At 32.7% G+C, this 27,790-nt stretch overlaps 1 protein-coding gene across 1 annotated transcript; it reads right to left on the reverse strand.

Moving 5' to 3' along the window:
• Positions 1–560: 560 nt before the first annotated feature.
• Positions 561–24,077, reverse strand: LOC109168927 (sporamin B-like). The gene is made up of 2 exons (XM_019317793.1): positions 23,535–24,077; positions 561–800 (listed from the first exon to the last, which is right to left on the reverse strand). Exons 1-2 carry the CDS (start codon positions 24,023–24,025, stop codon positions 608–610), a joined length of 684 nt encoding a protein of 227 aa, XP_019173338.1. The 5' UTR covers positions 24,026–24,077; the 3' UTR covers positions 561–607.
• Positions 24,078–27,790: the final 3,713 nt, after the last annotated feature.

Genomic DNA, 27,790 nt, shown 5'->3' on the forward strand with positions numbered 1-27,790 from the left:
ATGTATTTAAGCTGCTTGTCTATGCAGATTTTATGGTGAAAATAAATACAAATTTTATCTCTTTACTCCTAGTTCCGTACACTTTTACGTGTATATATATATATATATATATATATATATATATATATTTCACGAATGGCTTATTTTTACCTTTTCCCTAGAGACCGAAATTGAAATTAACTCTAGAATAATGTATCATGGTCATATACATTAAATGTTATTTCTTTTTTCATATTGTATGAATCTCCAACCCGATAGAATATTTGGAAGGATGTAAATCACGGTGACCCAATGGCTCAGCTGATAAGGTCAAATGCCGATACGCACCGCCTGCCGAAGTTTGAACATTTATCTCTCTTCCAAATAGGACTTACTGAATAAGTGAACCCGTGTGGGCTAAATAAACTATTGGAGGGAAGCTTGTTATCAATTTAGAACCTCACGATTACCAAGCTATTTGTTCAAGCATAGATAATAATTTATTTAAAGATGATAGGGTTTAACAGTACACAACAATCTAGGATATGTTGTAAGTTGTGAAACCTGCAACTAACGTCACTTATTTAGCATAATTAACTAACAAACATGGTACTCACACCTCGGCTTACTACCAGGAAGTACAGAATCTCCTTTGGGCTTTCTGGAACACAACAGAGAAAGAAGAATTTGCAGTGAGAGCCAAACTGACCAACGGGTTCCACACCTCGGCGTATAAGCCAACGTTGTAGCATTTGTGGCCGCCAAACGGACAATAAGTGAATTTGTAAGCGTTATGCTCCGGCACGACTTCAATCTTGAACCTGTCGCTAAGGTTGGGGACAAACTCGCTGGACTCCAAGACGTATTGGCGGTTATAGTACCGGATCCCCCAATAGACACTACCCGGACAAGCTCGGTTCGTAGCATTGAATTCGAAGCTCTGGAACGTCGACGGCAAGACGACGGAGGCGCTGGAATCCGCCGGCCTGATCATAACGCAGGTGCCGGACCTAAAGGGCAGCGTTAGGATCAAGCTTCTGGTATCGCATTCTGGTATAATACGTCCCCAGTAAATTTGCACTCCAAAAGTGATGGCTCCCGGCCCGCCGACGGAGTTTATGTAGTAAGTTTCGCCGGGCCGGAGCTCGTCTCCGTCGGTGTCCAGCACCGGAGTGTCGGCGGCGGTGGGAAGGCGGATGGGATTGAACGTAGAGTGAGTTGGGTTGGGAAGGAGATAGACCACGGAAATTGCGAATAAGAGTATTGCGAGGGTTTTCATGTTGACGACAACTTGGGAGAATAGAATAGGTAGTTATGATAATGTTTGTAGGTAATGTTGTTTGAAGTCTCATTCAATTTATAGGCGACAAATTTTTGCACTTCATTTACAATTGTTAGAGTTGTTGTATTTGATTAATTTGATGACTTTTTTTATATTTGACTCGTGTGGTAGCCACCCAAAATTTATTATAGTAGAAATTTTGTTGATGGTGGTATTTAATTTTTTCATGATTTTAGAATTTTCCACGTAAATAGTGTGTATTATCTGAATCGTGTCGGCTGTGTAATTTTCATTGTCACAAGGGTGGAAAGATAATAAGGGTTTTTAAATATTTTTGTCTAAGAAAAATTTGTGTGATGCATAGTGTTTGTCATGTATTTACTAATAAGAAAAAAAATGTTTGTTTTCCCGAAATAGCATCCTTTATTATCAAATACTAATTATAAAATTGACATATTGAATAAAGAAGGTTCAATAATAAATGGTAGGTAGGTGGCAAGTGGCAACTGATACGATTCTCATCACGCCAATTTGATACACCACGTTTAAGTTTCGATTGTTATGTTTTACATTAAGTTATCATCATCATTATTACGGCACTGACAGTGTGGGCATGAGGCAATAGTACAATTAAATGTGTAGGGTTTTTGTTCATTAATCATATGCTACATTGCTTTCTGATAAGATTTTTGATAAGATCCTTTAAAAACAATCAGATGCTACAAATAAGTGGCGTATATTTAAGTAGCAATAATTTTCTTTTAAAAAATGTAACCCGGTATTGTACGTGCATATCAATCATGCAAATTGTATAAAAAAAGATGTGTTCCCATAACACAACGTCTTGTAGGTTCAATGAATCAATTCATAATTTCATGGAAATTTATATCGTGCACCAGGGTGCACATTGTATTGTACGCCCTGGTACAAAATGACGTCATTTTGCACTTTTTTTTTTTGAAAATTCCGCTATTCCGTATTACATTTTCCTTTAAAAGTATTACATTTATCCTTATAAGTAACAACAATTTTATTTACCCGCAAAAAGTATGACATTTATGTGTATAAGTATCACATTTTCATCTTAATTCAACCCATCTCACGGTGACACGGTTTCATACATGCTTTTGCCAACTAAAAAATAAAAGAAGGATTTTAAGATTTAAAACGCACAAGCAAGGATTGGTTGCATGTGTATTCTTACATGCGCGTACAATGTTGTCAAAATCGACTTCAACCAGTTTATGATAATTATTCATTAATTTAATGCATTTAATATGTTTATAAAAGTCATGATTTTATGTGTTTCGATGATGATGACGACTGTCTTGGTCCTCCACACACACGTACTATGACAAAATATGTCATTTTGTATTTTTAATTAGCATTATGTATGATTTTTTTTTGCTTGAGAATTAAAGTAGAAAAATGAAACAAGAGACCCAAACTGAAATTAACTCTAGAATACTGTATCATTGGCATATATATATTAAATATTAGTATTTTATATGCGCGATGCGCAAAAATATATGTTAATATTAAAACTTAATGTTAAAATCTTAGTTAAATAATTGTGTGTGTGTATATATATATATATATATATATATATATATATATATATATATATATATATATATATATATAATTGTAGAATTCATATTAATATTAATGAAGAAAGAATTATAGAAATGATAATATAATTATGGTAACATTTAATTAAAATCTAAATAAAATCAAACTTAACAATTGAAAAATGTAAGAAAAAGATATTGTGTATGCATGTGCATGGTAATAATAATATGAAAGATAACAGAAGTTATAACGGGCGGGCAGGGATATTTTTGTCCAAATAATTATGTAGTACAACATTTATAGCATAAGGTACAAAAAAGAATTAACGGACATAAAACCAGGGACGACATAACCTGGATTGAAACTTATTATGATTTTAGATTTATTTCTTTTTTTGAAAAGGCCAATTAAATGCTGGTACCCACCGCCGATATGATGCTGAGGTTCAGGTTCAAATTAAACCTTAATCTCCTCCCCAAATACAGTACTCCTTATTAAACCCGTGTAGGCTAAATAAAGTATTGGAGAGAAAGTTGTTGTGAATTTAGGACCTCAGGATTACCAAGCTATTATATTGTAGATAATAATTTATTTAAAGATGATAAGGTTTACACAAACAGCACACAACAATCTAGTATAGGATCGGTTGTAAGTTGTGAAACCTGCAACTAACGTCACTTATTTAATTAACCTGAAAGATCAGACCCCATGCACACCTGACACCCCAGCTAGCTTACGGTGTTAAATTAAATCACAATCTAGCTTTCTTGAACACAATAGAGAAAAAAGAATTTTCAGACAGAGCCAAACGCAGATTCCTGAAGGGCCCGAAGACTAAGCCAACGTTGTAGCATTTGTGGCCGCCAAAGGGACAATAAGTGAATTTGTAAGCCTTATGCTCCGGCACCACTTCAATCATGAACTGGCTGCTAAGGCTGGGGACGAACTGGGTGGTGTTCAAGATGTAATCGCCGCTTGACGCCTCGTACCGGATCGCCCAATAGACATTACCCAAACAAACCTGGGGCATATCAACGATGGATTCGAAGCTCTGCAACCTCGACGTCAAGACGACTGGGGCGTTGGGGTCCGCCGGCCTGATCCTGATGGGGTGGCCGTCGGATAAGGGCCGCGATAAGAGCAATCTGGTCTGGCATGTTGCAGAAACTGGCCAGTCTACTCGCACTCCTACGATGAGGGCTCCCGGATTGCCGATGGAGTTTATGTAGTATGTTTCGCCGGCCCGGAGCTCGTCCCCGTCGGTGTCCAGCACCGGAGTGCCAGACGCTACTGCTACGTCGGCGGTACGAAGGCGAATGGGATTGAAAGTAGAATAAGTTGGGTTGGGAAGGAGATAGAGGGAAAGTGCGAATAAGAGTGCTGTGAGGGTTTTCATGTTGACGACAACTTGGGAGAAGAGGTAGTTATGAATTTATGATGTTTAATTTGTAGCTAATGTTGTTGGAGTCTCATGCAATTTATAGACCATAAATGTTTGCACTTCATTTATCTCGTGTACAAATAAATGGTTATATTACACATACACCCACCCGCCCCCACCCCCCATTTTTCATCGATAAGATTTTTAAAATATTTTATTGATGCATAGGGTTGTAAATGAGCCGCTTGGTTCGAGCTCACTCAACTTCGAGCTCGAGCTTCAATTTTTTAGCTCGATCGAACTTACTTAATGTTTATCGAGCTCGAGCTAGAGTTCGGCTCGTTTACACCCATAAACGGATTATGGATAGTGTTTGCTTGTATTTAGTAAGAAAGTGTTTGTTTTCCCAAAATAGTATCTTTCATTATCATCAATTGAAGAATTGACGCACCTTAAGCACAAAAACGACGTTAAAGCGATTACGATAAAGCGATTTTTTTTCCGCTCCGTTGTTGTCACCACCCATTTAAGAAGGGTTGTCGGCGACCGACAATCATGCCTGTAGATTTCGATGCTGTTCTGGGCTGTGCGTGAAGCTCACGCGCCGCCGCAACCCTCCGCCACTCGGCCCACGCGCCGGCACGTGAGGGCTTTCCGGCCACCAGAAAAAAAAATATTTGTCCCCTGTTTTTGGGTCGCCTAGGTCCCCTATTCTCGGTTCTTGACTTAGTTTGGACCATTTAGCTTCCGTGATTATTGCTTTCCGGTCAGGTTGTTTCATACCCCTTCAGGCTCCCTCGTTTGTGTGGTTTTGTGATCTGTGTTTGTGAGTATGGTTGCGTATATATCTGTTGCTGCTGCTGTCTCAGAATCTTTTGACGAAGAGGGTTTTTTGGTGAAGGGCTTGCGTCTAGGGGTCTTTATGTTGCTGACCTCTAGAAGGATGGAGTCCATTGTGTGTTTTGGTGCTGTCTCGTTTTGTGTTTTGGGTTGTCTCGTTTTGGGTTTTGATGTTGTCTCGTTTTTTGTTTTGGTGTTGTCTCATTTTTTGTTTTGGTGCTGTCTTGCTTTGGTCCTATCTCGTTTTGGTGTTGCCTCTCCTTTGTTTAGGTGATGTCTCTCCTTTTTTATGCTCGTTGATTGGAGCATGCTTCCCTTTTGTTACTTAAGATACTTCCCTTTTGCTAGTGAAGAAATTGTGTCCTCTAGTTTGGAGTTTGTCTTTACCTTGTGTGTTCAAGCTTGTTCGATCCACTTTGTGTTCACCCGGAGTTGCAGTATTGGTGACGTTCACAGCTTTCGTTTAAAGGGGAGTATCCTATCTCAAGCTTGTTCGGTCACTTTGTGTTCACCCGTTGTTCATGGGATTCGTGGCGTTCGAAGCTTTCGTTGGATGGGGGAGTATGAGTATCCAATCTCCAGCTTGTTCGGTCACTTTGTGTTCACCCGTTGTTTGTGGAATTCGTGGCGTTCAAAGCTTTCATTTCAAAGAAGTTTCCTAAATGGACTTGAGTTATTTATTATTTAGTTATTCTGGGTTATCACTCATTTGTGTAACAAGTTGGGCATTATTAAAATATATGCTCCAACTTGTGGGGGATTGTTATGGAATATATATTTGATATATAGAATCTCTATATATTAGGCGGTTTAGGGTTTTAGGTAGGTAGGGCGTATGAAAACTTGTTAAACTTGTTTCCTATTCGTAGTTTTCTAGTACCTATTTATAGGGCTTTGTATTCTCTATTCTATGACAGTTTGAGACAATATACGACAACACATTAGAAACTCTATCTCCTCACTTTCATAACAATAATGAATAATTTTTTTTAATAAAGACATTGTTGCAGCGAATATAATCAATTGATGAATTTGAATGTAAAGAATTTTTATATTGGAGAAAAATAAAGACAATATAACTAATGAAATTATTTATCTTATTTAATTTATTGATAATGAATAATTTTTTTTTTTTTTAATAAAGACATTGTAGACACATAATTATAAACTAAAGAAATGCATATATATATATATATATATATATATATATATATATATATATATATATATATATATATATATATATATATATATATATATATATATATATATATATATATTGTAGGTACTAAATTATTATTAAATTTAATAAGAGTAAAATAAAGTACTAATTATGACAACTTTGATTAGGATGTGGTACGAACTTCGAACTTAAGACCATTCTTATTGAAATCAATGATTAAGTTAACAGTGAACTAACTAAATTAACGGAAAAGATAATATTTACCGAAAAAGTTAACGGATAATAATATAATTAAAGATAAATTAGGAAATCTTAAGGAAAAATTAAAATCTGATCAATCTGTGTCATTCATTTGATTAAAAAATTTGACCGTCATTTTCCTATTCATTATAGGCCTAACTCTCTTGGGCTCTTATTAGTATAGTAGATTATTATTATTATTATTATTATTATTATTATTATTATTATTATTATTATTATTATTATTATTATTATTATACATTCTATCATATATGCTAATATTGCTTTAACTAATATAATACATGTAACGACTTGGTAGACTGGCATCATAATTATGTTTGATAGTTAAACAACTTCATTTGGTATTGGACATGGAGGCTAGCAATTTGGGCTCAAAAGAGTCTAAAAAATTCTAGGTATGTATACTACTGGCAACGTACAATGTATCTATGATATTATTCATTGTGCCTTTAGGGTTGTGGTTCAACATTTTGGAAGAATGATATTATTCATTGATCATAGTTGGTCTCACATATTTACATAACCAAGTGAAGAAAAACTACACATATAAGAGAACAACATGAAATTGAATATACCTACATAAGACAATGATTACATTATAATACTAAGAAACTTACTAATGGATTTATTAAATGTGTTCGCAAAAGACAAACTTATATTGTATTTACACTCCGTATAGGGGTTTGTTCACCATAATGGCTAAAATTAGTATATATAGATCTATCTCTTCATAATCTGCCATTTTATCTATCTTTCTCGTAAGAAATAGTAGAACTACAGATTTCTACACCTGCAATTGGAAAAAAATAATGAAAAATAACAATAACTAACATCGTATTAAAATATAGACTTCTACACCTGCAAGATTAAAAACAATTCAACAAATATGATAAATTAATGAAAGATAACAATAACTAACATCATATTAAAATATAGACTTCTAGACTTGATGGGATTGCTGCTTTTTCTTTTTCTTTCAGGAATGTTGTACTCACGAACCACTCAAACCTTCATTGCACTCCTAATGTTGTAAGGAGATATCTCATGACCAAGAATGCTGAGATTGGATGCGAATAGACTGCGATATGGTGGTGATTGAGTTTGAAACTAATACATGTATTTATATTACAGCAAACATCTTTCTTTCAAACCATAATAATAATATAACCATAATTAAATATTCTTCTATATTCTGCTACATTAAAAAAAAAAAATTATTATAATTAAATAATTTGACCATAATTAAATATTCTTCTATATTCTTTTATCATCATTAATTATTTCTATTCATAGTTTACCAATAACTTCCCACATTTCATCAAGTAAGAATAATAGATTTTAAGCTAAATATTTATTCATCTTCTCAGAGGATGCGAGAGATAAATAATCCAATTACACACACTGGGTAAAATGGATCTGCCTAGCAGTCAGAAGCAGGTTGACCCAAATAGGAAACCCAGGCTCTGAAACCAATTGTTGGTCCCAAAAGAGGTAAGGTAAAAGTCTTGGGGGGGGGGGGGGGGGGGGGGTGGATAGACTTTTAAACTTTTTATCATAACACAACAATTGCTAAGGCAACAGAGAAACTAAAACTCTTAACTAGATTGTTAGAGTCATGTGCACAGCGAAAATAATAAATCATACGGTGTGTGTGTATTTGTGTCAAGTTTATCCACGTGAGAAGCAAGCAGGAGCAGTAAGTAAAGAAAGCGGTAAAGAACACAAGGCAATTTATAGTGGTTCGGAGGTGGTGTAATCCTCCTACTCCACTTGCTCTTATCTCCAAGAGCAATTCACTATATCCACCACTACTTGGTCCCTAGATACAATGAATTCCGTGATCTAGTGCTTTGATCACCAAGCCCGCACTAATCACGCCAGTGCCACCAACACTGCTGCTTCGGGTTTCACTTCGCCGTGCTACTTTCCCAGGATTTCACGACTCCGCGTTACTTTCCCCCCGTCTTCTACGCTCCTATAGCAACGCTCCTTCCATGATCTAGTGCTTTGATCACAAAGCACGCACTAATCACGCCCAGTGTCTCCGACACTGCTGCTTCAAATCTCACAACTCCGTGTGACAATCCAGGATTTCACAACTCCGTGCTACTCTCCCCCGACTTCTACGCTCCGGTAGACTTCTACTTGTTTTGCTCCAAAACAAGTTTGTCTTGCTTCCAACTTTGAGACTCTGTAGTTGATCTTCAATGATGCACTAGTCTCTTGTAGTTGATGAAGATTTCAACACTCTGGGATATTTCTTTGTAGGCTCTGTATCACTCTGAGCGTTTATCTCACTAAGAATATATCAATTTAAGCTCTTGATAAGGAAAGCTCTTTTGATATTTGTATGCTCTGTTTAGCTCTGTTCTATGCTCTTGTGTGTTTTTGCTTCTTCTTTCCACTGCTGCAATCTTCATCCTTTTATAGCTGGTAATGAGAATCTGTCTGTTGGAAAAAAAACATTCTCATTTTTGAATTTCTTCTAGCTTGTGTTGCCTTTTCAGAGGATAAGATAACGTTGCAGATATGTCAGAGATTCTCTGCAAGTTGAGCTTCAAGTCTACGCAAAAATGGCGTCCCAAAAACTTCATCTGGTGTAGATCACGCCTTTTGTGATTTCTATCTTCAAAATATAATCTCCAATTTAATCTTTACTAGTTTGGACTAGTATTTACGTCTGGGATTTTTGCATTTCCTCTGTACTTCACGTCTTCTAAATTGACTTGGGAAATCTCTTCCCTTCTTGCATCCCAATTTCAATGCAATATAATTTCAATTTTGAGACTTCTTCAATTTGGAAATCTCTTCCCAAACTTGGCTTCTTTAAAATATGTGGGATGTGAGATTCAAACCTATAACCTTACATTTAATATTTCAAACTTTTACCATTTCGTCCGTACAACCATTTAATAATCATTTTGTTTCACTTGGTGTACTCATTTCTTTCTATAGATGCTTGATCTTCAAGATAGCTTCATGCAAACTTCAAGTGACGTTCTTTCTTCTTCGGGAATTCTTCAGAAATTGCTGAGGAATTTCTTCTTGAATTTCTTCATGGATTTCTTGAGAGATTTCTTCTATGATGAAAGTCTTCATAACATGTGTACACATTTTCATATGCATACATCTTCCTCTTCTATTTGCCATTTTCACTAGGCAAATTCTTGATTTTAGCCTTTATATCTTCTTCATCCATTTTCCTCAACTAATGAATTTATTTTTCCCTTTCTTGGTCTATGACTCGACTAGTCTAATCAAAATAAAATTGGGGTTCTACGATTTACAATTTGGCATATCAAAATCTATTACAATTTATTCCTAACACTGCTTATAAAGGTAAGAAGCATAATCACAAAAAACCTTTGAAAGATGAAGATAGAAGTATCTAGAAAATCTCTATAACTTAGGTAATTGAGTTCAAATCCATTTGGACTCCAAGTTATTGTATTCTATAACAAAAATAAAAATGCAATTACAATTTTTTGTCCAAATATATTGCATAAAAATTTAACAAAGAAATAATACAATTCAAAAGGTAATTTAAAAGTGTCATTTTTCGATCATATTTAAATACAAAATTATTAACCAAAATTTTGATTTCATATTTAAATACAAAATTATTCATCAAAATTTTGATGTCAATTGCTTCAAAAATTTTATTTTCAGTTACAATTAAGACCAATGAATTCAAAAAAAAAATAAGTATCAAGTACAAAAAATAATAAATTATATCTAAAATATTTTTTAAAAAAATTGGGGGCCCTGTGCCCTCGCTCCGACAAAACATGGCCAAAACCGGCACTATGGATGAAAAGTAAATGCCCCTCTCTATTACTTTTATTAAATTAAATAAATTAGTAACTACACCAAAAAAATAATACATATGTATTTCTTTATTTTAGAATTAGATGTTTACAATGCCTTTATTCAAAAAAAATTTATTCATTATCAAAAAATTTTAAAAGAGATATAATTTCATTAGTTATATTGTCTTTATTTTTTACAATGCAAAGATTCCTTACCTTCAAATCTATTAATTAATTATATTAACTACATTGTCTATTTAATTCTTTTTACACTATCTTATAATTAAATATCAAAGTAATAATACAAAATAATGTGATATATTTATTTACCAAGTATTTTATTAACACCATGAAAAAAAATAAAAAATAAAAAAACATTTTGAAACTAATCACATTTACTACTTGGGTATAATTTATTGACAAAGAGGGTATTCAAATCACCTAAGAAATTGATGCGAGAAAGTACACCATAATATTTCAGGACTACATCACAGTTGTTCACTTAAAAGATAAATCACATTTTTTTTATTAAGATGATTTCAAATGTAAAAATCTGTAATTAAGCCTACATTCCTTCTTGACGCTTTCTATCTTGCATAAAACTCATAACATTTTTTCCCTAAATCAGACACCACCATGGGAAGATGGCAAGATTCATCCTTCCTCCATTAATTTTATAACTTTTCCCCAAAATTCTTTGATTACCAAAGTTGCAATACAATTTTCACTTCTCTCTCATAAATAAGTGAGAATGATTATATTATGGAAAAATCATTCAAAATCTTTGACATAATTTAATTTATTTCTTCTCAATCCAATTTTCAATTTTTATGTATCAAATGACTAAATTAGGGCCTCATTTATTTACAAAAAAAGGACCACAAAAATCTAAAAGACGACCATGATGTCACCATACAAAGCCCATGGACATGATGGTATGTGTGCGAAGTTCTATCAAAATTTGAGGATATCAAAAAAAGTTTATTCCATTTATTATGATATCAATATTAAAATTTAATTATAATATATAGAAGAAATTATTGAAAAAACTAATTATATTTGTTAGAAGGTAAATGTATTTTTTTTGGAACATAATACCTACTGTGTTGAATGCATATTTTACAAAATGTATAATAGATAATAATATTTCTTATTATTAAAATTTTAAATTATATATTCTAATATTTATAAAATGTATGTGTTTCTTTAATTATTTATTTAATTATTTTGATCATTTGATTTTATTAATCTTTTATTATTCATTAGATATTATTCAATTACACATGACATACATGAATCGGAGCATATTTACAACTAGTTATACCCATAAAGTTGAAAGAAATGGTGTTTGTGAAGGCTTTGATGAAGCCTTTGTCTCATATTAAAAATAAATGTAGGCTTGAACTACTATAAATACATTTCAATATGAGTTAATACCCAAAATCGTCCTCAACTATAGTGGTTTTTCTCAATTTCGTCCTAAACGACTTTGGTGACCTAATATCATCCCAGACTTTTGTGTTTCGCTCAATTTAGTCCTCCATTTGTTATTCCGTCAAATTGGTGTTAAATAAATGGACAATTCAATAATGTCAATATTGATCTCTCTTTACTTTCAACTTGTGAAGTGCGAAATTCCTCTTTCTTGTACGAATTACACCCAGAATTACTCCCGGACCTGCAAATCAAATTTTATATTCGCAGTTTTAGGAGTAATTCTGGGAGTAATTCGTAAAAAAAAAAAGGATTTCGCAGTTCACATGTCTATGAGTAAAGAGATGCCAATATTAAAATTACTGAATTGTCTATTTATTTAACACCAAATGGACAGAATAACAAATGAGAGACTAAATTGAGCAAAAACACAAAAGTCTGGGACTAAATTGAGCGAAACACAAAAGTCTGGGACGATATTAGGTCACCAAAGTCGTTTAGGACGAAATTGAGAAAAACCACTATAGTCGAGGACGATTTTGGGTATTAACTCATTTCAATATTTACTATATGATTTTTTATTGCTATAATTTTTTTTTTATTTGTTTGTACTTGTATAGCAGTAATCCGCGACATGTTCTAATATTAGTTGTCATGATCAAACACTTAACACATTAAAATTTATAACTTCTAATGAAAGTGCAACTTTATTTCTTTATATTTACAATCAATCAATGCCACATTTCCATGGCTAGATGCTCAACTTATTCTCCAAACCAATATATTGGTTGTCAAAAATGTCTTGTCCAAGGTAGTAAAAAAACACTCGAATCCACTAGTTCTCACTACTACAAAAATGAGTATAAGAGTATAACTTTACACTACACCCCTTAATGAAGTTGTAGTGAAAAATCAAAACAAATAAAAATCCCTTACACCCCTAAAATAAAGGTGTAGTGGAAGGTAATTTCAAAATAAAAAATAAAAAATAAAAAATTTTCCCGGCACCCTCTCCCAGAGGGTGTCGCGGAAAATTAAATATTAAAATATTTAATAAGCTTTCCGCGGCACCCGCCTCGAGAGGGTGTCACGGAGAGTTTATTATTATTTTATTACAACAATTTCCGCGGCACCCCTCTGAAAAGAGGTGTCGCGATCAATCAACCCAAAATTTACCCGCGACCAATCAACCCTACCCGCCCCATGCCAGCCTTAGAAAATTTCACCAAATCTCACTTCTTCGTATGTCCGCCTTCTTCACCGACGACGACAGCCACCGCCCTTCCTCTGCCGACGACGACAGTCAACGCCTCAGCCTCAGCCACTGCACATTTGCCGCCGCCCTTCCTCTCGCCCTCTCATTTTCGAGACCAAAACATTCCAGCCGCCGCCCTTCCTCTGCTGACGACGACAGCTGCCGTCTCAGCCTCAGCCACTGCACACTCGCCGCCGCCCTTCCTCTCGCCCTCTCATTTCCGAGACCAGAACATTCCCGCCGCCGCGACGGCAGCCGACAGCCACCGTGTCAGCCTCAGCCACACTCGCCGCCGCCGCTCTTCCTTCTACAGCTCTGTTAAGTGCACAGGCCTCATTGTAAGTCTAATCTTGCTTGTCTTCCTTCTACAGCTCTGTTATTTTTTTTTTCTTACATAGTATCAAACCAGTAAGCAGAAGAGACAGGGAACCTAAGTTATTCATTTGTAATGTATTTTCTAGAATTATTTTTTAAAAATTTTAATTAATAAGAAAATATAAAACCTACTTCAAAGGGAGATTGACTAAAAACAGAAGATGAAGATATAAAGAGAGGTCAGCATACATTGAACTTGTCCCATTCTCATCCATCTACAGGATCAGATGACCTCATTATGTTGATACCATACCATGATTTGAAGTTTTCTATTAAAACTACTGTTGTGTTTATAAAGCAATAATAAATATATATTCCAGGGACTTAATTAATGCATTAATCATTTTGGGACACGATCAGTAGCAGTATATTCAGTAAGAGATGTTACTAAACAAGAAATTAATGTATTAATCATTCTGTGCTTTTTTTCTTTTTTTTTTTTTTCCCAGTATTTGTTTTGATGTGTAGAGGGGCTCAGGCCTTTGGTTACTAGTTCTTGATCCTTCTGCTTACTGGTTTGATATTCTGATGTGTGTGTTTGATTATGTGTATCATAAACTTTTATGAAATGCTATCTGTACATAATATTATACAAAAAGGGTATTGGTTAGCAGGAAATTAGAGGACTTTACTGCAAGTTAATCAAATGAAGCCACCTCAAGTGGTATAACATTCAGTATTGTCCAAAATTAGTTCATGCATCTAGGTTTGGAACACTTGAAGAATCATTTTTGGGAATTTAGGAAAAAAGTTTAGATTTTGATTAAGAAAATTCAGTGGCAGAGGAAATTTGGGTGTTTGTCAATTATTATTATTATTATTATTATTATTATTATTATTATTATTGTTGTTGTTGTTGTTGTTGTTGTTGTTGTTGTTGTTGTTGGTGGTGGTCCGGTAAGGTCGAAAAGAGAGTTTAAAGGGGGGGGGGGTGAATAGACTCAACTCGTTTTTCTCGAAAATAACTCCTTTCGGGGTCATTACGCAGCAGATATGTTATACAAGTTTTAGATTACTTTGCATTGTTTATTGTTCTAAGAAAACTTTCATTTGAGGTAGTATGAAATGCAATGCTCGAAGGTACAGTAGAGTTAAAGTAAAAAGATAGAGACGAGAAGATTTTTATAGTGGTTCGGCCAACTGTATATGTAGTTAACAATTTGTGTCTGTAGTTACCATATTATGTGCTTTTATATATATATATATATATATATATATATATATATATATATATATACAATTTGTGTCTGTAGTTAACATATTATGTGCTTTTATATATATATATATATATATATATATATATATATATATATATATATATATGTATGTATGTATGCGGAAGTGTTCAAATGAGAACAATCCCTTTTAAGTATTCAAAAAAAAAAATAAAATCAAGTAATACAAATCATCTAATTAATAAGGTTGTTTCAAAATATAAACGGAGAGAAGTAAATTGATTAATCATTTCGAAGAGGAGGGTGAAATCGAGAGTGCTTTCGTGTTTGATTAATCATCTAGAAGAGGAGGATGAAATCGAGAGTGCTTTCGCGTTGTTAAGTAAAAGTATTCGCTACTAGTTATATATAGTTCCGCGTAAGTTAGAAGTGCAATGTATAAGTGGATCTTATTAAGTTATTATCAATAAAATAAAAGCCACATTTATATTTAAGTAGATACTTTCTTTCTTAAAACAAAAAAATAAAAATAAAAATAAAAATAAAAAATCACCATTGTATAGAGTTCACTCACGTTGTATATATCAATTACGAAAATTTATACTATATATAAAAAAACAAAATCCTGAACTTTTTACTTTCCCGCCGGAATTGGCCTCCTCTGCGGCCGCCTCGCTGGCTGAGCCGGCGATTAATTTTTTTGATTTTTGTTTTTTAAGTTGTAAAGTATCCAAAGTTCGGCAATGCATAACTTTTGACTCGGTTGTCCGTTTTGGACAAATGTTTTTTTGAAATTGATGTATTGTTTCGAGATTTAAAATTTTTATTTTAAAAATTGTCCCGTGCATTATTTAATAATCTCTCTTTATAATTGGTCAAATTATTTAATTATGGTAAATTAGGGAATAATTAATGAAGGTAATAGAAATCCTAGAAGAATATAGAATTGAAGAATATTTAATTATTGTTATTATTGTGACTCACGGAATACAATATAAGAATATTTAATTATGGTTATATTATTTTTGTGCTTCACGGCCATTATATACAGACAGAACTTGAAAAGAAACTAATAATAATAATAATAATAATAATAATAATAATAATAATAATAATAATAATAATAATAATAATAATAATATAAGTGGTAATAATAATATCTAAAAGTAATTAAGTGTTAATAATAATAGTATAAATATTAACGTAAGAATTATAACATAGAATAAATCGTAATAATTAATAAATATAGTCTAGGATTAAATTTGGAATTGTCAGGAAAGATAAGCGACCTCTGGTGAAATTAACTCTTAAATAATTATATATCGATTTAAATATTCTTAATATATTACAACAATTCCATTCCGTGCATCGCACGCGTGAAAATATTAGTTTTATATAAAAGATATTTATAAGACAACATTTTTGTTCAATATAATAGTGTCTTTCATAGCTTAAAAATTATTAAAAGAGAATATAATTTCAATAAATAAAATGTTGAGAGGTAGGTGGCAACTGGTAGGATTCTCACCTCACAACTTGCGCTTCATTAAGTAGGGAAGGGATCAGGTGCGGGAATGGCTTCCCGTGCGATTGTGCGGTTCGACGCACATTAAGCATTAAATTGGCGCACTTTAAGTACACAACACACGCAAATTAAGCACACAAACAAAACACTTTAAGAACACTAATCTCATGCACATTATTAAGCACAAAACACACGCACTTTAAACACAAAACTCACGCACATTAAGTTTCAATATAATAACTACTTAAATTAAAAGCACATTAAGTTGATATTTATTTTCGACTATTGTGTATTATCTCGTATTTGTAAATCGTGACGAATTTGTGATTCTCATTGTTACAGGGAGTGAGGAGATATTAAGGGTTTTAAATATTTTTGTCTAAGAAAATTTGTGTGATGCATAGTGTTTGTCATGTATTTACTAAAAAAAAAATGTTTGTTTTCCCGGAATAGCACCCTTCATTATCAAAAATTAATTATAAAATTGACATATGGAATAAAGAAGGTTCAATAAATGGTAGGTAGGTGGAACTGGTACGATTCTCATCTCGCCAATTTGCCCTTCACTAAATGGGATAAGAATATGAGATAGAGTTGATAATGATCATATGCTGGCCGTAGGATTTGGGAGGAAATATCGAAAAGAATTGTTGCCTCGTGGGATAGTCGTGAACAATGTGATACGCCACGTTTAAGTTGGGGTTGGATGCACATTAAGGATTAAATTGATGCATTTGAAATATACAACACACATACTAATCACATAAACAAAACACCTTAAGAACACTAATCTCATGCACATTAAGCACAAATTGACGCACCTTAAGAATAAAACCCACGCACCTTAAGTTTTCACGCACATTAAGTACAAAACTCACGCACATTAAGTACAAAACTCACACACCTTACGCACAAAACTCATGCACCTTAAGTTTCAACACTACTCACATTAAGTACAGACTCACGCACCTCAAGCACAAAACTCACGTACCACGGCTGAAAATTTTTGTTTTTCTGACCAGTTTTCCGACCACCCTAAAAAATGTGACATTTTTTCGTCCAAAAGTTAGACTTGATGGAAAAAGGACGAAATTTCCAATCACTTTTACTACTGTTGTTGGAATTTCCGACCATCTTTAGTAGACTGGTCGGAAATACCCATACCCAAGAAAAAAAAATTCGCCTATTTGAATTTTTAAAAATTGATTTTCCATTTCGACCATCTATGGTGGTCGGAAATCCTCATTATTATTATTTTTTTGGAGATTATATTAATAATAATAATAATAAAAATAATAATAATAATAATAATAATATAAGTGGTAATAATAATATCTAAAAGTAATTAAGTGTTAATAATAATAGTATAAATATTAACGTAAGAATTATAACATAGAATAAATCGTAATAATTAATAACTATAGTCTAGGATTAAATTTGGAATTGTCAGGAAAGATAAGCGACCTCTGGTGAAATTAACTCTTAAATAATTATATATCGATTTAAATATTCTTAATATATTACAACAATTCCATTCCGTGCATCGCACGGGTGAAAATATTAGTTTTATATAAAAGATATTTATAAGACAACATTTTTGTTCAATATAATAGTGTCTTTCATAGCTTAAAAATTATTAAAAGAGAATATAATTTCAATAAATAAAATGTTGAGAGGTAGGTGGCAACTGGTAGGATTCTCACCTCACAACTTGCCCTTCATTAAGTAGGGAAGGGATCAGGTGCGGGAATGGCTTCCCGTGCGATTGTGCGGTTGGAAGCACATTAAGCATTAAATTGGCGCACTTTAAGTATACAACACACGCAAATTAAGCACACAAACAAAACACTTTAAGAACACTAATCTCATGCACATTATTAAGCACAAAACACACGCACTTTAAACACAAAACTCACGCACATTAAGTTTCAATAACTACTTAAATTAAAAGCACAAAACTCACGCAAAATTAAGCACAAAACTCACGCACCTTAAACACAAAATTCACGCACCTTAATTAAATACAAAACTCACACACATCCACATGGGAGACACTCAGATCAACCGCACATGAACTTAATTTTATATATATATATATATATGTTTGTAGGTGTGTTTTTTTGAGGTTCATGCCATTGAGAATATCTATAGACGATAAGGTTGAATTTATTATGGCACTTTCAATGTGTAGGGTTTTTGTTCATTAATCACATGCTACAATAAATGGGTAATATTGCTTTCCGATAAGATTTTTTATGAGATCTTTCAAAAACAATCACATGCTACAATAAAGTGGGTATTGTACGTACATATCAATCATGAAATTTAAAAAAAAAAAAAAAAAAATGAAAGATATGTTCCCATAACACAAAGTCTTGTTCGTTCAATGAATCGATCAATTCATAATTTCATACTTATATTTAAGTTGATATTTACTTTCTTTTTTAAAAAAATGCAATGAGATGTGTACAAAAAAATCATGAAAGTTTTATTTAAAAAAAAAAAGAAGATATAAAGTATGTTTTTATGACACAATATCTTATACTTTTTAGGTGATGAGTGAAACTCATAACTATTATCTAAAAGTGTGGGGCAAATCATGTTCTTATGTAATAACTCATATATTATACATGAAAAGTAAATCGTACTAAGAAGACCTTGATCTTGATGTACGAGAGTAATTCTCCACATATTATACTAATTAAACTGAGTCATTTAACCGTGTAGTTAACATGCTATATACTTTCAATTTATTTATGGTTTGATGGAATAATTCCGAATGGATCCAGAGCGGAACAATATGGAGGAAATCAAACACGAGGCACTAGACGAACCTACACTCGAGGTTGGCCGAGCAGACCATGGGACGGTCTGCCACCCAATGGTTTGCCATGCCACGGTCGGTCGCCTCGAGGGTCGGCCATGCCACGGTCGGCCACCTCATGGTCGGCCACTTGGCCGAGCTCTGTGCTCGGCCAAGGGGCGGGGTCTCCCCGTTGTCCGAGTCTTGCGACGTGTGTTGCGGTCTAAGACGGTTGCGGCAACTCCCACCGCGTTCTCCAGGTTGTTACAACGAATTAGAGTATTTAAACACTCATTTGTGTCTTGTTTAGACATCTCTTGTCCTAATCCAATACATTGTCCTGTTATTACATAATTCTCATCTTTGTAATAGCATTTTATACACAATTAATACAATATTCGTCCCCCTGACTTGTATAGTTATATTTGTATCAATATTCATCCCTTATTATCGTTACATTAATTTACATTGATTCAATCCGTACTTGTCATAATTCGATCATTAATTGGGTTAATTGATTCGAACCCCCGGACTAATATAATCCATCATAGTTAACTACTGCATGTACACAATATATATGTCAATTACAGACACATAATTTTTGGATCATGGTTCACAATTTAAGATAGAGCTAGTCCATGGTATAACAATTGAAGAAACCTTAACTAAAAGTGTGGTTCAAAAATGTGAATTTAAGATTTTTTTTTTAAATCTCAATTTTTGGTTCATTTTAATATTAAAAAAAATTCTAGTAATACCAATCATCTAATTAATAAGGTTGTTTGAAAATATAACGGAGAGAACTAAATCGATTAATCATCTATCAAGCATTTTGTGTTCAATTGACATCTTTGTGGCTTTCTTTGAGGGAAGGTCACAGGATTGAACCCTAGTGGTGGGGTATTGACTCTTTAGGTTACAACTGATAGAAAAAGTATATTGATCAAAACATATACTACATTGTAATTGAGTCAATAGTACTAAAAAAAAAAATTGATTAAGCACTTCACTACTATAAAAGACAAGTATTAAAAAAAAAAAAATTATGCATTCGCTACTAGTTATATATTTGGGCGCAAGTTAGAGGTGCAATGTATTAGTGGATCTTATTAAGTTATTAATTTATTATCAATAAAATAAAAGCAAAATTTATATTTAAGTAGATACTATCTTTCTTTAAAAATAAAAAATAAACAACAACAACAACACGACATTGTATAGAATTAATTCTATTTTTGGTCCTAGATTTATAGGTGAGAGTCCATTTTAAATCCTTTTTTATTAGAACCTCCACTTTTGATCCTAGTAATATTGTGGCATAATCATTTTTTGTCTAATTTTATCAACAAAACAGTTTAAATACCGTTTAATACAAGGGCATTTCAGTCTTCAATTATGAAAATTTTCAAAAAAAAAAAAAAACATAAAAAATATAGCAGGTTAACCTACTTTGTATAAAAAAAAAGATTAAAATGTCTTTATATTTAATGACATTTCAATGATTTTATTGACGGGTGACTAAAAATGGTCATGCCACAATAATACTTAGACCAAATGAGGATGTTTAAAAAAAAAAAAAAAAACTAAAAATGAACTGACACTTATAAATTTAAGACCAAAAATAAAATTAACTCACGTCGTATATATCAATTATGAAAATTTTATATAAAAGATATTTATGAGACAACATTTTATGTTGTCTTTCATACCTTAAAAAGTTATTAAAAGATAATATATTTTCAATAAATAAAATGTTGAGAGGTAGGTGGCAACTGGTAGGATTCTCACCTCATGAACTTGCCCTTCACTAAGGGGGTGTATTCAATCATGACTTTCGTAGAGTTTTAAAGACTTTTATGAACTTTAAAAGTTTGGAGGTATTCAATTCAAACTTTTAGAGAGTCTTTAAAAGTCAGGCGGTATTCAATCAAGATTTTTAAAGAGTCTTTAAAAGTCGTGTGGTATTCAATTAAGACTTTTAAAGAGTTTTTAAAAGTCATGTGGTATTCAAAAAGTTATGAACTTTTGTAGACTTTTTAATTTTAAGACTTTTGTAGACTTTTCCTTCTCAAATATAAATAGTTGAAATCCAACCATCAACCCCAAGATTTCAAAATTTTCTTTCTAACAACTTTGAGTGTTTTCTCTCTCTATATAAACTTTATTTTTTCTTCATATTTAAACTTTATAAGCCTATCTAAATTATTTTTTTCTTCATTATCCTATATTTTCCTCATACCTAAACTCTACCAATTTTTCTCTCTCTCCTACATTTTACAATCTTCATCTAAAAATTCAAAATAATATTATTTTCCTCATACCTAAACTCTAATTCTCCCTAAATACATGAACAAAGCAAATTTTTCATCGTCAAATTTTAATAAATGTTTCATAATATTCATATAAATACTTATATATTTTAATTTTTATTCTTTTTATGTTTATATTCGTAATATATATTTTTCCTTTTTTTTTTTAACAACAGGTTACTACGAATAGCGAACTATTGTTCGCAACAACAATTTGGGGTTGCAAACAGTAGCACCTTGTTGTTGTTCGCAGTCTCAAATTGCTATTGCAAATAATATTTCTTTGCGTGATGCCTAGCAATAAAAGTATAATTTTTTTATATATATTATTAATATTATATTTATATTTTTTATTTTATGCAACTTGTAATTATATTTTTAAATACTTTATTTGATCAATTCTTTTATTATAAATTTTATTGTTCAGTATTGTTATGAATTTCTAATGAAATAGTTTTTTTTTGTTAATGTTTATTAATAATATATATATATATATATAAGTAATTAGTAAGTCTCAATATACTATGGATAAAAATAATAATGTTGAGAATGCTGATGTAGGTGAAAAACTATATAATAAAAAGAATTTTATGATATATTATAAATGTTTTGTAAGAAAATTATAAATGATAAGAATCAAAATCATTGAAAGTTTGTAAGCATGTATTCAATTTAGAATTTCAATGACTTTTTATAGACTTTTTAAAATAAAAAGTTAATAAAAGTCTATGAATGTTTTTTATATAGACTTTTATAGAGTCTTATAAAGTTTTAAAAAGTTCTGAACGACTCTATGAAAGTCAATCAAAATTTATTAAAATCTATCATTTTAAAAGTCTTTAAAACTCTACAAAAGTCATGATTGAATACACCCCCCTAAATGGAATGCAATAGGGAGGAGCTACTCACATACAATATGACTTAATTCGAATGCATGTGTTTAGTATGTTTATAAAAGACACATGATTTTTTGTGATTCAATGACAATGAATGATTTGGTCGCCACACACAATATAACAAATTATGCCATTTTTAGTCTTTATATACTATTGAAAATGTATAATTTTTAATTTTTAAAAGAAGATATAGCCTATTAGGAATTAGCTCAAATCGAAAAGATCAATCAACAATCACTCATAGTTACCAAATGACTTGTCTAACCAATTCGATTGGGGTTGTCCCTAATTTTTGGGTGTAATTAACCAGAGTATAAGCATCATTTTTAATAAATCATAATTTTAAGTTATTCTAGCTAGTGGAAAAAATTATTTGAAAAGGGAGCTAAGGAAAACATGACCATTTTGCTTGTATATTTTCAACTCATACCTGAATTTGGAATATAGTTTGTCGAAAATAACTCTGAACTATATGTTGTTAACCTATGCCAATTTCGAACAAAAAAACAAGTGCTAAACTAGGGAAGAAAGTAAAATTGGAGGAAAGTTGAAAAAATGAGCTTAAGAACGCAGATGAGTACTTAAATATTTCAATTTCCGTCAACGAAAACATTTGAAAATGCTAAAAATAACTCAAAACGAAAACAAAAAGAAAATTGACAATTAGTTATTATTAAAAATTAAAAATATAAAAATACTAAATTATAAAACAAACTTTAAAAATATATAATGAAATCTTAAAATATGTAAAAACAACGTTAAATAAAAAAATGAATAAAGGAAAATAACAGTTTTTTCTCTGAGTTATATGCTTATAGCACTATTCCTCCTGAGTTATTTATGTATTCAAATTTTCCCCCTCAGGTATGTTACAAGTGGCAGTTTTTTCCCCTTTATTGTTAAATGGACATTTTTACCCTTCAAAATAAGTATTTCATTTATGTTTTTCTCCAACAAATTATTGTTTATATGTAAGGATGAATACGGTTGGATTCGAACATTGGTCTCTTCTCCCAAATATTGTCTATCGTGTGGGTTAAATAAACTATTGGAGGAAAGCTTGTTGTTAATATAGGACCTCATAAATAATAATTTATGCTTGTTTATTTAAAGATTATAGGGTTTACACAAACAGTACACAACAATCTAGGATCTGTTATAAGTTGTGAAACCTGCAACTAACGTCACTTATTTAGCATAATTAACTTCCAAGATCCCACACCCAACACAGAAAAACTAAATTTCTGACCTCACACCCCGGTTTACAGTGTGAAATCTAAACAGTTTCTAGTTTTCCTGAACCATACAGGGAGAAAATTATTATCACTCAGAACCCAACGCACAGCCCCGGCTGACTCGTCGATGTTTAGGCTAACGTAGAAGCATTTGTGGCCGCCAAACGGACAATAATCGATTCTGTAAGTGTTAGGGTCCGGTTGGGCTACAATCTTGAACTGGCCGCTAAGGTCGGAGACAAACTCGCCGGAGTTCAAGAAGAATTGTTGGGATGGCCTGTCGTACTGGATCCCCCAATAGACACTACTCGCGCAAACCCGGGGCGTCGAAACGGAGAATTCGAAGCTCAGGAACTTCGACGGCAAGACGACGGCGGCGTTGGGGTCAGTCGGCCTGACCCTAATGGGGTCGCCGAACGAAAAGCACCGCGGCACGACCACGTTGCTCGCGCATTGTGCTGTAGAGTTTAACCAGGCAAGTTGCACTCCTGCGGAGGCGGAGTGCGGCGTTTCGATGGAGGTTATGTAGTAAGTTTCGCCGGCCCGGAGCTCGTTTCCGTCGGTGTCCACCACCGGAGTGTTGTCGGAGGCTACTGCTGCGTCGGCCGTGGGAAGGCGGATGGGAAGGCGGATTGGATTGAACGCAGAGTGAGTTGGGTTGGGAAGGAGATAGAGGGAAAATGCGAATAAGAGTATTGCGAGGGTTTTCATGTTGCCGACAACTTGGGAGAATAGGTAGTTATGATGTTTGTAGGTAATGTTGTTTGAACTTTGAAGTCTCATTCAATTTATAGATGACAAATGTTTGCAGTTCATTCCATCACCCAGATCTAAAACGACGCAGTTTGTGTGTGCAGTGTCCAAATAATGAGGATGTTCGAGTTAAAAAATTGTGAATATAGAGTTCTGCTATTGTGAATATTGAGTTCTGTAATTTTGTATTTTGATATCTAAAATTGTGAATATTCACTTCTAAAATTGGGAATATAAAGTTCTGTAATTGTGAATATCAAGTTAAAAAATTGTGAATATAGCGTTCTGCTATTGTGAATATTAAGTTCTATAATTTTGTATTTTGAGATCTAAAATTGTGAATATAGAGTTCTAAAATTACAAGTGAGTATAGAGTTCAAAAATTGTAAATATAGATGAACGAATTTTGAAGACAAATGGTAAGGGAAGAAGCAATTTGGACCAGGGTCCACCTTGCAAAGTGGACCAGAGCCCAGAACTTAATTTGCCGTTCATTTATTGTTAGCAAATTATGTGGGTCGTTATATCATAGACCGCGGTGCATGTGCACTGCGGTAAAAAAACAGCGCCGTTTCTTTAAGTAAAGAAACGGCCCGCCGTTATAGTTAATGGAATCCGCTTGTTTGGTGTATTAAACACCAACTGACACTACAGTATATCTAAACCGACACTGCAGTTATATTAAAATGATACTGTAGTTATAGTGAAATGAAACTGTAGTGTATATAAAATGAAACTGAATAACATTTCACATATTTGAGTGTATATTGTACAATGAAGCTGTAATTATATCAAAATGATCATGTAGTTGTGTTTTAATGAAACTATAGTGTATATAAAATAAAATTAAATAACATTTTCACATATTTGAGTCTATAAATATCGAATGAAACTATAGTTCTATCGAAATGAAACTGTAGTTGTGTTGAACTGACACTGCAGTGTATACAAAATGACACTGAAGAACAGGGTTACTTTTTACAAAAGGGTGCGAAACGGCGGAAAACAAACACTGTTTATTTTCATTTAAAAAAAAAAAAAGACGCGCGGTGCATGATTGATCATGCACCGTGGTGCATGATATAATTTGCCCAAATTATGTTGCAGGGTGAACACGGTTTCAAAACTGTCATAATTGTGAATATAGAGTTAAAAAATTATGAACATAGAGTTCTATAATTATGATCATAGAGTTCTGTAATTGTGAATATAGAGTTCACTAATTGTGAATATGAAGTTCGAAAATTATGAACATAGAGTTCAGTAATTATGAACATAGAGTTCTGTAATTGTGAATATAGAATTCAATAACTGTGAATATGAAGTTCAAAAATTATGAACATAGAACCGTATTCACCTTGCAAGGTGGACACGGTTCCACGGCATAACAATTGTATATTGTTGGGTTGAGTTTTCCTCCTATGTGATAAATAACTCATGTTTGGATCCAACCTTTTGTATCCATTATTTGTTGTTGAATCTCCGCTCATTAGAAATTATGTTATATATGTACAAAGGAAAGGGATCGTTATGCTATGGAACCGTGTTCACCATTCATGGTGAACACGGTCCTAACGATAACAGTGCATTGTTAGTTTTTTTTTTTTTTTTTCCTTAATTAATCGCGCGACTTTTCTTCTTTATTTTCACATTTTGCGATTTTACTTCCTCTTCGCGCAAGCTTCTTCAACATAATCTCATAAAAAGAAAATTCATAATTTCATAACTGCACATTCATAAATCCATGCCTGCACATTCATAATTGCATGGATTTATGAATGTGCAGTTATGAAATTATGAATTTTCTTTTATGAGATTATGAATTTTCTATTATGAGATTATGAATTTTCTTTTATGCGATTATGAATTTTTTGTTATGAAATTATGAATTTTCTGTTATGAGATTATGAATTTACAGAAAATTCATAATTACATAGCTGTAAATTCATAATCTCATAACATAAAATTCATAATTTAATAAATGTTTTTCTTTTATGCGATTATGAATTTTCTGTTATGAGATTATGAATTTACAGTACATTAATAATCTCATAACAGAAAATTCATAATCTGACCAAACGCGCGCCGTTAACACCACATTAGCGAAATTTATTTATTTTTCGTAAAAACAACACTGTTTGGATCCATGTTCACCATTCATGGTGAACACGTTTCCAGGGCATAATTTGCCAAAGGAAAGGATTGTGGCGGCAGCACATTATATTTGTGCAAAAGGAAACAATTTTCCTTTTTGTTGAATCTCACATACTATATAGGGAATAAAATTTATTTCCTTTTTTGGCTAAAAAGGAAAAGGAATCAAATTATATATTGGCAGTGAGGAATTGAAGACGGCAAGGTAGACGTGAGAATTAAGAGGCAGTGAAACCAAATTCTTTTACTTCTTTCTTTGTCTCCTTCAGTAGTTCGGCAGTGTAAGGAGAAACAATTGAAATAAAGCTTTTTTCCTTGGTCTTTTCTTTAGCAGCGTTTTGAGCGGATTTTGTTGCACGTTTGATATTTTTGTCGTGAGTTTGCTAAAATTCTTGGGTGCTTTTTTCATCAAATATTTTTGAGATCAACTTGTTTGTTACAGGCATCTTTTGAGTATATTCTTATAGTATTTGTATTCTTTTTCACCATGCTCGTGCCTCGTGGTGGTTGAATATTTTAATTACGAATTAGTATTCCTTTTTGGCCTATGAATTATAATAGAAGTCTTTAGCCTAAATTTGTTGTATATGATGATTTTTTTATGTTTGACTTATGTGGTAGCCTAAAACTTTGTACCCAAAATTTGTTATAGTGAAAATTTTGTTGGTGGTGGTTCGTGGCTTTTCCCGTAATTTTGAAATTTGCCACGTAAATCGTGTGTTCCTTGTGTTGATATTTATTTTCGACTATTGTGTATTATCTCGTATTTGTAAATCGTGACGAATTTGTGATTCTCATTGTTACAGGGAGTGAGGAGATATTAAGGGTTTTAAATATTTTTGTCTAAGAAAATTTGTGTGATGCATAGTGTTTGTCATGTATTTACTAAAAAAAAAATGTTTGTTTTCCCGGAATAGCACCCTTCATTATCAAAAATTAATTATAAAATTGACATATGGAATAAAGAAGGTTTAATAAATGGTAGGTAGGTGGAACTGGTACGATTCTCATCTCGCCAATTTGCCCTTCACTAAATGGGATAAGAATATGAGATAGAGTTGATAATGATCATATGCTGGCCGTAGGATTTGGGAGGAAATATCGAAAAGAATTGTTGCCTCGTGGGATAGTCGTGAACAATGTGATACGCCACGTTTAAGTTGTGCTTGGATGCACATTAAGGATTAAATTGATGCATTTTAAGTATACAACACACATACTAATCACATAAACAAAACACCTTAAGAACACTAATCTCATGCACATTAAGCACAAAATTGACGCACCTTAAGTTTTCACGCACATTAAGTACAAAACTCACGCACATTAAGTACAAAACTCACACACCTTACGCACAAAACTCATGCACCTTAAGTTTCAACACTACTCACATTAAGTACAGACTCACGCACCTTAAGCACAAAACTCACGCACCTTAAGTACAAGACTCACGTACCACTGCTGGAAATTTTTGTTTTTCTGACCAGTTTTCCGACCACCCTAAAAAATGGTCGGAAAATGTGACATTTTTTCGTCCAAAAGTTAGACTTGATGGAAAAAGGTCGAAAT

The sequence above is a fragment of the Ipomoea nil genome, unplaced genomic scaffold (genome assembly GCF_001879475.1).
Source record: "Ipomoea nil cultivar Tokyo-kokei standard unplaced genomic scaffold, Asagao_1.1 scaffold0317, whole genome shotgun sequence".
NCBI lineage: Eukaryota > Viridiplantae > Streptophyta > Magnoliopsida > Solanales > Convolvulaceae > Ipomoea > Ipomoea nil.